Here is a 12,655-nt window from a genome sequence, read left to right as displayed (position 1 = left end):
CATATGGTAAACTCTTGGAGAAACTGCCACACTTTTCCCAAAGCAGTAGCAACCATCTTACAGCCCCTTGAGTAGTATATGAGGGTTTCTCTACATCCTCACCAACACTTGCTTTTATCTCTCTTTAAAATTATTTATTTATTTATTTTAAGATTTTATTCATTCATTTGACACAGAGAGAACACAAGCAGGGGGAGCGGCAGGCAGAGGGAGAGGGAGAAGTAGGCTCCCTGCCGAGTAAGGAACCCCATGCGGGGCTTGACCTCAGGACCCTGGGATCATGACCTGAGCCAAAGGCAGCCTCTCAACTGACTGAGCCCCCCAGACACCCCAATATTTGCTTTTTTTCTCTTTTAAACTATAACTATGCTAGTGAGTGTGAAGTGGTAGTTCATTGTGGTTTTGATTTGCATTTCCCCCGTGGTAAAAGACGTGGTGCGTCTTTTCATGTGCTTTATTAGCAAGTTGTGTGTTTTCTTGGGAGAGTTGTCTACAGATCTTTTGTCTGTTTTTAAGCTGCATTATGTGTTTTTTTGTTATTGAGTTGGAAGATTTCTTTGTATATTCTGGATACAAGTTTTATCGGATAAATGATTTACAAATATTTTCTCCCATTCTTTGAGTTGTCATTTCACATTCTTTTTTTTTTTTTAAGATTTTATTTATTTATTTATTTATTTGATGGACAGAGATCACAAGTAGGCAGAGAAGCAGGCAGAGAGAGAGGAGGAAGCAGGTTCCCCGCTGAGCAGAGAGCCCGATGCGGGACTCGATCCCAGGACTCTGGGATCATGACCCGAGCCAAAGGCAGAGGCTTTAACCCTCTGAGCCACCCAGGTGCCCTGTCATTTCACATTCTTGATGGTGTCCTTTGTAGCACAAAAGTTTTTAATTTTGATGAATTCCAGTTTACCTGTTTTTGTTGTTGTTATTGCTTGTGCCTTTGATGTCCTATCAAATAAACCATTAGCTAGCTCATGTAAGGCCATGAAGACTTGCACCTGTATTTTCTCCTGAAAATGTTATAGTTTTATATTTAGGACTTTGATCCATTTTGAGTTAATTTTGTATATAGTAGGAGGTAGGGGTCCAACTCCTTTTTTTTTTTTTTTTGGCACATAGATATCCAGTTGACCACCATTTGTTGAAAAGATGATTCCCATTGAATTATCTTGGTTACCTTAAAAAAAAAAAGATGATGAAAGTAAAGGTAAATAAATTTCTGGACTCTAAATTCTATCTCATTGGTCTATGTATCTGTTTTATGTTAGTACTAACACTGTCTGGATTATTGTAGTCTTTTTTTTTTTCCTTTGGACAGAGATCACAAGTAGGCAGAGAGACAGGCAGAGAGAGAGAGGAGGAAGCAGGCTTTCCGCTGAGCAGAGAGTCTGATGTGAGGCTCGATCCTGGGACCTTGGGATCATGACCTGAGCCAAAGGCAGAAGCTTTAACCCACTGAGCCACCTTGGTGCCCCTGGATTATTGTAGTTTTGTAGCAAGTTTTAAAAATCAGGGTAAGTTCTCCAACTTTGTTCTTTTCCCAGATTATTTTGGCTATTTGGAGTCCCTTGAATTTTCATATGAATTTTAGGATCAGTTAGTTAATTTCTATAATGAAACCAGCTAGAATTTTGGTGGGGATTGCATTGAATGTAAAGATCAGTTTGAGGGAAGATTGGTATCTTAATATTAAGTATTAATATTAAGAGGGGTTTGAACTCCTGACCCTGAGATCAAGACCCGAATTAGCTAAAAAGTCAAATTCTGGGGCACCTGCGTGGCTCAGTCAGTTGGGCATCTACCTTTGGCTCAGGTCATGACCCCAGGGTTCTGAGACTGAGCCCCACATCAGGCTTCCTGCTCAGTGGGAGCCTGCTACTCCCTCTCCACCCTGCTCTTGCTCTCTTCTTGCTATGTCTCTCTCTTAAATGGATTAATAAAATCTTAAAAAAAAAAAGTCAGATGCTTAACCGACTGAGCCACCCAGATGCCCCCTAGGATTTTCTGTATATAAAATCATCTGTAAATGGAGATAGTTTTATATTTTTTCTTTCCAATATTGATGCCTTCTGTTTCATTTTCTTGCCTTATTGGCCTGGTCAAAACCTCCACCCCAGTGCTAAATGGAAGTGGCACAAGCAGACACCCTTGTCTTATTACCCCTCCCTTTTTTTTTTTTTTTTTTTTTTGCAAGAGAAAGAAAGAGCTCGAGCATGAGAGAGAGCTGGGACTGGAAGGAACGGGGAGAGGAAAGGGGTAGAGAGAGTCTCAAGCAGGCTCCACTCCCAGTTTGGAGCCAGTAGGGGCTTGATCTCATGAGTTAGAGTTAGACACTTAGCCAACTGAGCCACCCAGGCTCCATCCTTGTTTCATTTCTGATCTTAGGGAGAAACCATTCAGTTTTTCACTATTAAGTATAATGTTAGCTTTGGATTTTTCATAGATGGCTTTTTTTTCATAGATGGTTGATGAAATTCTCTTCTATTTTAAGTTTGTTGAATGTTTTAATCATGAAGAGTGTATTGCATATTATCAGATGCTTTTTCTGCATCCATTGAGATGATCATGTGGGTTTTGTCATCTAATCTGTTGATAGGATGTATTCATTACATTAATGGATTTTTTTTTATGTTAGCCCAACTTTGCACTCTTGGGATAAATCCATGTGGTCTGGTGTGTAACCCTTTTTATATGTTGCTAAATTTGATTAGTATCTTGTTGACCATTTGGGGGGGTCTTCATTTATAAGAGATATTGGCTTACAATTTCCTTTTCTTGTGATATATTTGTGTAGATTTGGTATCAGGGTTATAATTGTGTAGATTTGGTATCACAGTTATAATACAGGCTTTGTAGTATGAGTTGGGGGAATATTCCCTCCTCTCCTTTTTTTCTGGAAGAGTTTGAGTAGGGATTGGTATTTATTGTTTTTTAAATATTTGGTAGAATTCACCAGTAGATCCATCTGGCCCAGGCTTTTCTGTGTGGTTAGTTTCTGGATTACTAATTTAATCTCTTTACTTGTTATGTGCCTATTCATGTTGTCTATTTCTTCTTGAATCAGTTTTGGTAGTTGTGTCTTTCTAGAAATGTGTCCATTTCATCTAAGTTATCTGATTCGTTGGCATGTAGATGTTCATAGTATTTCTTTACAATCCTTTTTTATTTCTGTAAAGTAAATAGTAGTATCCCCTCTTTTATTCCTGGTTATACTAATTTGAGTCTTCTCTTTTTTTCTTGGTAAGTCTAGCTGAAGTTTTGTCACTTACTGATCTTTTCAAAACAACTTTTAGTTTCATTGATCTTTCTCTGTTGTTTTTCTATTCTCTATTTCACTTACTTTTGTTCAAATCTGTTACTTCCTTCCCTCTGCTTCCTTCGGGTTTAGTTTGCTTTTCTTTTTCTGGTGATTTAAGGTAGAAAGCTAAGTTACTGATTTGAGGTCTGTTTTTCTTTCTTGTCTTTTGCAGGGAAAAATTTTAATCATTTATATATTTACATTTATATATTTATTTATATATATATTTATATATAAATTTATATATTTACACACACATATTACATGAGTACACACAAAAAAAGAATATATATATTTTAAATACATATAAGTACAGTTGACCCTTGGCCAGCCCAGACACAAGTCTGAACTGTGTGGGCATACTTATATTTACTTTCAGTAAATATGTTGGAAATTTTTTTTGGAGATTTGTGACAATTTGAAAAAACTCCCAGATGAACCACGTGTCTCAGAAGGATTGAAAAAATTAAGTTAGGTATGTCATGAATGCATGAAATATATGTAGGTAGTAGTCTATTTTACCATTTGCTACCATAAAATATACACGAATCTATTACAGAAGTTAAAATTTATCAAAACTTATGCACAAACTTACAGACCATATATGGTGTCATCCACAGTATAGAGAGGTGTAAACAAACAAGGATGCAGTATTAAATCATAACAGCATAAAACCACAGGACATACTGGACGACTGTAATGCTTTCAAAGCCACCTCCTGTTGCTGTTGGGATGAGCTCAAGTGTTGCGGGTGTCTGCTCAAAACTCTGGGATGCTCATCGGTCTGCAAGGAGCAGTGTGTCTCCAGTAAATTGTAGATCGCAGTAAAAAGTGAGCTCTTATGGCTCTTGCTCTTAGTAGTGAAGCTGTGGGGGGGCGGTATGGGAAGTTCGGGGCAGATTTTTGACTGTGGAGCGGGAGGTCAGTGTCTCTAACCCCCTGCATTGTTCAAGGGTCAATTGTATCATATCTGTATCTCAAATGCATGCAAGGATATATACACTGTATTTATATAGAGGAAGAATGGGAAACACAAACTGGCTGGTTATCCACAGGGAAGCTGCCTGAAATCAATTCCCGTTTTTACCACTTACCAGTAGTCAGCCTGATCGAGTCCCTTATCCGAGTCAAACCTCGGTTTTTTGAGCCACAAACCTGAGATACTAATCCGTCCCTTGCTAGGTTTTATGATGATTAACAGAGCTGGTGTCTGTAAAGTGTCATTCGCACGGTGTAGGCACAGCACCAGACACACAGTTCGTGCTCAGGAACAAGCGGCTGCTGCAAGAACAAAAGCTCATGGGTAGTGGTCATTACTGTTTGTCCACACTCTCTGTCCTGGCAGTTCCTCTGTGACGAGGGTGCTGGTATTTCTGGGGACTACATTGATCGTGTGGATGAGCCCTTGTCCTGCTCTTATGTGCTGACCATTCGGACACCTCGGCTGTGCCCCCACCCTCTGCTCCGGCCCCCACCCAGTGCCGCTCCCCAGGCCATTCTCTGTCACCCTGCTCTGCAGCCTGAGGAGTACATGGCCTACATTCAGAGGCAAGCTGGTGAGTAATGAGAAGGGTGAGATAAGGGTAGGGACCGGCAGAAGATAAGGGATTGAGAGCCCAGAGGCGTGTGGCCTTGTCCTGCCCACACGCTGTTTCTCAGTAGACTCCAAGCAATACGGGGATAAAGTCCTCCAGGAGCTGCAAGACCTGGAGCCGCACATGTGGAGCGAGGTCCAGCTGGGATCAGGGCCCTCAAAGAGAGCAGGTAGGACCTTGTTAGCCCTGTTCCATGACACCTCTCTCTGGTCCTTCCCTTCCGCAGTCTTACTGTCCTGGACTGACTGTTGGGGGTGGGGAGGAAGTGGGTCCTGATTCCTCAGCAATAGTGAAGGAGAATGGACCCTATTCTGCTTGGTCCCTTCCATTTCTCCCTTCCTTCCCAATTCCTCCCTGTTCTGTGTGTCCCAGGTACACACCCCACCAAGGATGAGAGTAAGGAATCAGATTTCTGGAAGATGCTTCATGAGCCAGAGGAGCAGAACCCTGGGGTGGAGGAAGCTCAGGCTGAGGTGAGAGCCAGCTTCCCAGCCATTGCTCTGATGAGGCTGGCCCTGGGCAAGCTGTGGTCATCATGAGATGACCTATACTGGTCTAGGGAGGCCAGGATCTACCCAGAACCACCACTGTAAGAGTGTGGTAGGCATAAACACAGTTGTGTACTTGACTCTGCCCTTTTCTCCTCATCGGGTGCAGGAACCCAACCTTGAGACAGCAGATCCAGCTCCCGGCCCTCCCCAAGGTGAGCGAACCATCCCTGTCTCCTTTCCTGGTTGCATGTATTCTGAAGTTGGTGGGAGTGGGGGTGGGGTGGAGGTAAATATTGGTTGGGGAGTTTGGGCTGCCAGGCCATCATCAAATTCATTTTTACAGGAGGTAATACTGTTGACAGACAGCAGTTCTGTTCTAGGGAGATAGCAGGACACAGTGGTTTCACAGCTTGCTAACTTTGTAATCCTGGGTGATTTCACTTAACCTCAATTTCCTCACTCCCAACAGTGGGTAATACCCCTACCTTACAGGGTGGTTGTGAGATTAAATGAGAATGAGTCTGTAGTTCATAGCACAGTGCTTGGAACAGAGTCGACAATAGTTTATATTTGTGGAAAAAGGAGAACAGTATCCAGGAAAGAGGAGCCTGTGGCCTCAGAATCTCTTCTGTAGTCCTAAAAACTGGAGTCATTACAAGCGGGGCTCAGTGGTGCACTCGCCAGCAGCTTGTTAGTGTTCCTTCTCTCACCTGTGGGTCCCCCTTAGGACAGTGCTCTCCAGGGGGTTACGTTGGCCCCTAGCTCACTGACCAGACAGGTGGCTCCTGAAGGCTGGGACCATGTCCTTCCATGGTCTTCTCCTCTCCTCTCCTTAGGAAATCAAAATAGAATTTAGGACACAACTGGTTCACTCCTGCTCTTTCATTGCAGATTTTCAGAACAATGTGCAGGTCAAAGTCATCCGGAGTCCCGCGGACTTGATTCGATTGATAGAGGAGCTGAAAGGTGGCGCAAAAAAGGTATGCGCCCTGCTTAAGGGAGGGAGAGAGCCCGCCTCACCTCCCTGTAGGGAGCATTTAGCCAACTGCCCCTGACCAGGGCCTGCAGTGAGCCCAGTGGGGGTGACTCCCTTTCTTTCCCTCTCCTGAGACCCCCGCCACTGCGCTCTGGCCACTGTGTTTCTGCTGAAACCGAAACTGTCCACCTCTTTCTTCCAGTCCCCATCCACTCAGGGGAGGCCAAACGGAGGCCCAGAGCAGCATGCGGAGGATGCCGCTGAAGGCCCTCAGAGAGAAGCAGAGGTGAAGGAAAAGAGTAACACGGACCATCAGAACGAGGTGGAGGAAGAGGAGGAAGAGGAGGAGGAGGAAGATGAAGATGAGGATGAACAGCAGTTACTGGGAGAGTTTGAGAAGGAACTGGAAGGGATACTGCTCCCTTCTGACCGAGAGCGGCTCCGGTCGGAGGTGAAGGCTGGCATGGAGCGGGAACTGGAGAACATCATCCAGGAGGTGCGCGTGGCCCTCACTCCCGTGTGCGCCAGCCCACTGCCCTGTGGGCTGAGGCGGGGTGGGCAGAGGGGCCCAAAGGGAGCACAGAGCAGCCTCCGGGAGGTTGTTTACTTGATGAAAGGGGGACAGTAGGGAAGGGGGACCCAAGAGAGGGCTGAAACTTAACTAGTGCTCTCCTGTAGAGCGTGGACCACTGACTTTGACCCCCCAGACCCTTGACTCTCCACTCCTGCTTTGGGCATTCCAGACAGAGAAGGAGCTGGACCCAGACGGGTTGAAGAAGGAATCCGAGCGCGATCGGGCAATGCTGGCCCTGACATCCACTCTCAACAAACTCATCAAAAGGCTGGAGGAAAAACAGAGTCCAGAGCTGGCACAGAAGAAGCACAGGAAAAGGAGGGTTGTCCCCCAAAAGCCTACCCCCTCCCCCAAAACAGCAGGTAGGAGCTGTCAGACAGGGAGGGGCAGTCAAGCCCACTGTCTTTTGTCCCTCAGCTGGTGGACTCTGGAGGGCATCATGTTCTTTCCCTTCCGAGAAAGCGTACTCCCTTCCCTCTTTCTGGAACACTGTTTTCACACCTGCCTTCCCACGGCCTCCATCCCTTTGCCTCGTTACCTCCTATTCATTCATCTTCTTGGGAAGCAGCTTCTGGAGTGTATCTGTCTTGTTTTCTGGCTTGCTTCTGTGCACCCAGCGCCTAACACTTCTCTGGCGCATAGTGGGTGGTCAGGAGACAGTAAGGGAATGACTGCAAGCAGGCCTGTGTGCTGAAGACCACACATGGGGGAAGGAGGCAGCTTACCCACACTGAGCCCTGTGTCCTGGGGGAGGCCCCAGCTGGTGGGGTGTGAACACGCAAGCCCAGTTATTCCTAAACTGACTTCCTGGACAGACTTGCAGTTACTGCTGCTTCTCGCACTCCCTGATCTCCCTTCCACAGGGTCATATGAGATCAGACATTCCAAATGGAATATTCTCTTTTCAAACCGTCCATCCCACTATCTCTATAAACATTGGAATGTCTTTCGAGTAGCAGCATGTGGAGTACCAAACCACAGTTTTCCAACCTGCTTCTTAAGAAACAAAACTTCTTTGTTGGCTTGGGTGATTTTTGCTTCAGAAAACACAGTCATTTTTCCTGTGGGGGAGAAGCAGAGACTTCCCAGTCCAGAAGGGGAAAGGGAGGCTGCCGCTGGTGGAGCAAGCTGTAGAGGCCTGAAGGGGAGGGCATTAATTTATTCTGAGCCCCAGTTCCTCTCTGTGTTTGTGATGGAAAACTGCCCAAACCAGTGGATGGCCGGGGGTGAGGTGACCACCACCGCCCCTAACCTGGAGTCACGGCTCTGCTTTGTGTCTCCCTGTGTGTCTCCCCCTCTAAGAGGAGGATCCTGAGCACAGAGTCCGGGTCCGGGTCACCAAGCTCCGTCATGGAGGCCCCAATCAGGATCTGACTGTCCTCGAGATGAAACGGGAAAACCCACAGCTGAAACAAATCGAGGGGCTGGTGAAGGAGCTGCTGGAGAGGGAGGGGCTCACAGCGGAAGGTGGGCCCTGGGGCTGGCTGGCTTCAGAGCTGTTGGCAGGGCCTGCTGCCCGAGGTGGAGGGGCTGGGTCAAGGCGGACTGGAAACCTCGTGGGGATCTGGGAGGCAGAGGGCCCTGCACAGCAGTGCCCATCCGTCCTTTCCCCTCACTACCCTCACGGCTCCTTTCCAGGGAAAATTGAAATCAAAATCGTGCGACCAGGGGCTGAAGGGACAGAGGAGGACGCACGTTGGCTAACTGACGAGGACACGAGAAACCTCAAGGAGATTTTCTTCAATATCTTGGTGAGAGGCAGCCTAGTCCCCAGCCCTGGAGCTCCAGGCCTTCACCCTGCTCTGGTGCAGTGGAGTGGAGAGCATGGCCAGGGGCATCCTGACCAGCCCCAGCCTCACCACCTTCTGAGCTGCGGGAATTTCTGGCAACTGGATGGATATTCCCTTGCGAAGTGCGGGTGCCAGGTCCCTGCCCTCCCCACATGGCCAGTCCCCGGATGCTCTAGTGCCCTGCAGCCCCTCACCACGCATCCTCCCCGCAGGTGCAGGGAGCAGAGGAGGCGCAGAAAGAGCGGCAACGGCAGAAGGAGCTGGAGAGCAATTACCGCCGGGTGTGGGGCTCTCGAGGTGGGGAGGGCACAGGAGACCTGGAGGAGTTTGACTTCTGAGACCACCTCTGCCATAGGCTGGCCAGGGAGTCCAGAGCCTGCCTAGACTGGCCCTGCCTCCTCCTCCCCTCACCCGCACCCAGAGCTCTGAAGGCCAAACAGCAGAGTAGAGCTGAGCTGTGGACCTGGCCTCCAGCTGCCTCCCTCCGGGGGAGTATAGAGAGGCCCTGGGGTGAGCACGCCACCCCCCCCCCACTGCTGCTGCTCAGAGCCACCCAAGACCTCGCGGCCCTGTGGGGTTTACTCTCCCAGGCTTCTCCCTATAGCCCCTTACTTTCTCCCTGGCTCCCTAGTACCCGTCCCCTAACTTGTCGGTTCCTTTCCCCTCCCTCCCTGGAGAGTTGATGAGATCTTTTGCGTGAAGGAGGGTGGGAGAGCAAGAAGAGTGGGGCAGTTCAGCAGGCCCCCCACACCCTGCCTCAACTGCTCTTTGGGGCCACCACCTTTCCTTGGACCGGCTCGGGATGCCCTACTCCTTTCCCTGCCCACACTGTTCCCTACAATCCGGGCTTCCAACTTGAGGTGCCTTCACCTCTGTTTCTGAGGAAATGGGAGAAAGTTGCCCACCACCTCTGACACGATCTCACTGAAAAGGGTGGGTTACAGAACCACGCACGATGTTCTTGAACAATCAGGTTTCTCAATAAAGAACTGGACCATCAATCCATCAATCTGTGTTTTCTTCTCAGGGGTGGGTGGAGCCGGGGCTCTAGTATACCTGAGGCTTCGTGTTCTCCTCAGGGTGGGGTGCACACTCTCCGATCCCATTCTGTGCTCCACCTCCACCCCTGCCAGGTGGCACCAGCGGGGACTGGGACACACAGGAAGAGACCAGGACAGAGAAACAAAGCCCACTGACCTGCCAAGGACTGAAGCACTTGTAGTTCCGTTGTCCCTCTTTTTCCTCCTCTTTCTATTCCTTCTTTCCCCCTTCACATCCGGAAAGTGGGGTGCACAGCATGGAGTTACCCCATTTGAAAAGTAACTTTTCGTGTGCCACCCACCACAGTGCGCTGCAGCTTCTGTTGGCCTCCTGCACCCATGCCCGCCTGCCACACGGAGTCATTTCACTAGGCCTAGTGCCTGCCTACTCCAGCTGTGACTGTGCCCAGGCCAGGTGGGTCTGGGTAGGTCTCTCCATCTCCTCCCTGTTGCCAGGTGCAGACACGGGGGCCCTCACTTCCCCCTTTTCTCGTCTTGCTCTCGATCTCTGAGAGGTACAGTTTTCCTGCTGAAGATGGCACCGACTCACAGGTAAGCTGGAGCCCATTGAACTCTTGGGTCTCTAGAAGTCAAAGTGAGATTCATTTGTTGTTGAAGAAAGTTGTCTGAGACCCGCCCTCTTCTTTCTGAATGTCAGTGGGTGCTTATTTTGCATGTTATGCTTACATTATTTTATGGAGAACTGTAAATGGGAAGACTTGTGAAGCCCTGCTTCCTCGGGTCCATTTGGGGGTCTTGCAGGGAAGGAATGCTTCCCCAGTGCAAGATCTGAGACATGGCTCATGGGCAGCTGTAATTGGGGTGCTGGGTTCAAATCCTCACTCCTCTCTTTACTTGGCGGGTCTGTGAAAGAGTTATTTATCTTTTCAAGTGCTGTTTCCTCTCGGGTAAGTTGTGGATAATCACGCTGGTCTCCGATGGTGGTTTTGAGTACTGAGCAGAACCTACTGTGTGTTTCATGCTCTTAGCACAGCACCAGGCCCACAGAAAGTACTGGGTAAGTTCTCACGAACCAGCTCCTGAGTTCTGAAGACACTAGATGGTCCTTGGAGGCAAGAGTCTTAAAGGCATCTCGAAAGCTGATCTGAAGCTACACTGGAATTTGATGAGGATAGACATGGAGTTCTGGAAACCTCACTAAGTGGAATAATCTTGTACTTTCAATAGGAAATTCCTTTTTGCTTTCCTTTAGCTTTTAGTGAAACTCCCATGGAGAAAGTTGGTCTGTCCCAGCTGTGCTAAAGCAAACAAAAAGAGGGGAGCAGGGTGTGTGGCCACGGTTTGTGGCAAGAGTGGGGGTGAGGCGGGGCAGCAGGAATCCAGGTGATGACACCTGAGGTGAGCTGGGAAGGTGGCATGGATGTGAAAGGGCAGCAGCTCTCCTCAGTACCCCCGCCCTCGCCAGGAGTCTCCTTCTAGAGTCCTATTGTGCACAACCCGGAGAGCGTGGCGTTTTGTGATCCCACACACTCCACCCTTCACATTTCCCACAAAGCCCAAGAGGGAGCCAGTGATTAAAAAAACAAAACAAAACAAACAAAAAAAAAAAAAAAAAAAAAACAGCCAGTGGATTAACTTAGTGTTGGGATTTGCGATGGGGTTGCGGACACCCTGACCACGCTTCACTGGCTGAAAGGAAAGGAACTCCCCATTGGTGTGCGGTTCCCTGTGGTAATTCTGTGCTCTCTGGGGCCCTTGCTTCCTCTACAAACTCTCTCACACTCGAGCTTCTGAGGAAGATAGTGAACTTTTGCCACCAAGAAGTAGAGTGGAGATGGATTGCGGGAGTCCAGGGTCTCTGAGCTGAAAGAGGGAATAGGTAGGTGTTCCACCTGAGGTTAATTCCTTCTCTTCCTTTTTTTTTTTTTTTTCTTTAAAGAGAGGGAGCGGAGGAGGGGCAGCAGGAGGAGAGAGGAGAGAATCTCAAGCAGGCTGCATGCCCATCAAGGAGCCCCACACAGGCCTTAATTCCACCACCCTGAGATCCTGACTTGAGCTGAAATCAAGAGTCGGATGCTCAATCGACTGAGCCATCCAGGCATGTCACCCCCACTCCCCTCCCCCTTTCTTTTGATTTGCCCTCCCAGAATACACACCTGCCTCTGTACATGTCACTACACCTGCATCCCTGAGCTCACCTTTCTCTATGTCGGACTGCTGTGCTGGGTGGTCCCTATCCTAGAATCCTGGGTAATGAGGGCCTCCACATGATTGGGACCTGGGCCCACTGCTGCCACCGCGCCTTGTTAGCTTGATGGCACACCGGCAGCTGTCTGTCGTTGTGGGTGGGAGGTTCTGAGCCTCTCCTAGAGGTTCTACCAGAAGACCCAGGGCCATTGACTGAATGACATGTGGCTGTGCCCAGCCTGCTTTGGCTGCTGGCCAGTGCCACTCCAGCCAGCCCCTCTATTGGAGCAAACACTTTCTGCTGCCCACGAGAAACAGCAGGATGGGCTTCATGCTGAACCAGGAAGCACTGCAGCTGTTGGGGGCACCACTGGTTTCAGTGGCCTAGAGGACATGGAGGGGGCAGATGTCTACTCCATCAGCTGGGCATGAAGTATGTGAACACCAGGGACCTGTGTGGTTGTGAGATTTCCCAGCTCCTACCATAATGAGCTCTACTTCTGGTATCAGGTCCCTAGGGCAGTCCTTCATGGCCAGTGCTGGAGTCCTCACCAGGTCCCTCTGAACAGATGGTTCAGATGACCAATAAACAGGTGCCACCGAAGTAACCCACCCAAGGCCACCTAGCCATGAAGTGGAAGGCCCGGCTTTAAAATCAGATCTGATTCCAAAGATCCTCCTCTCAACCAAAGCTAGCCCAGCTTCTCCCCCTCTCCAAGCAGCCCCCTCCCCTGTCATCT

At 48.7% G+C, this 12,655-nt stretch overlaps 1 protein-coding gene across 4 annotated transcripts in view; it reads left to right on the top strand.

The window, feature by feature from the left end:
• The window catches only part of OS9 (OS9 endoplasmic reticulum lectin), a 32,582-nt gene extending 22,854 nt beyond the window's left edge, over positions 1–9,728 (top strand). The window contains exons 6-15 of one of the 4 annotated variants that reach the window (XM_059184797.1): positions 4,647–4,857; positions 4,964–5,065; positions 5,269–5,369; positions 5,554–5,599; positions 6,279–6,367; positions 6,566–6,859; positions 7,107–7,299; positions 8,240–8,404; positions 8,576–8,688; positions 8,940–9,728. In XM_059184797.1, coding sequence (XP_059040780.1) covers positions 4,647–4,857; positions 4,964–5,065; positions 5,269–5,369; positions 5,554–5,599; positions 6,279–6,367; positions 6,566–6,859; positions 7,107–7,299; positions 8,240–8,404; positions 8,576–8,688; positions 8,940–9,065 — 1,440 coding nt within the window. In that variant the 3' untranslated portion in view covers positions 9,066–9,728. Of the gene's footprint in view, positions 1–4,646; positions 4,858–4,960; positions 5,066–5,268; positions 5,370–5,553; positions 5,600–6,278; positions 6,368–6,565; positions 6,860–7,106; positions 7,300–8,239; positions 8,405–8,575; positions 8,689–8,939 lie in introns of all 4 variants that reach the window. The other 3 variants (XM_059184796.1, XM_059184799.1, XM_059184798.1) reach the window with 3 other exon arrangements.
• Positions 9,729–12,655: the final 2,927 nt, after the last annotated feature.

This window comes from Mustela lutreola, chromosome 8, assembly GCF_030435805.1.
Source record: "Mustela lutreola isolate mMusLut2 chromosome 8, mMusLut2.pri, whole genome shotgun sequence".
NCBI lineage: Eukaryota > Metazoa > Chordata > Mammalia > Carnivora > Mustelidae > Mustela > Mustela lutreola.
The sequence above is the reverse complement of the archived record's forward strand: the minus strand, read 5'-3'. Positions and strand labels throughout refer to the sequence as shown.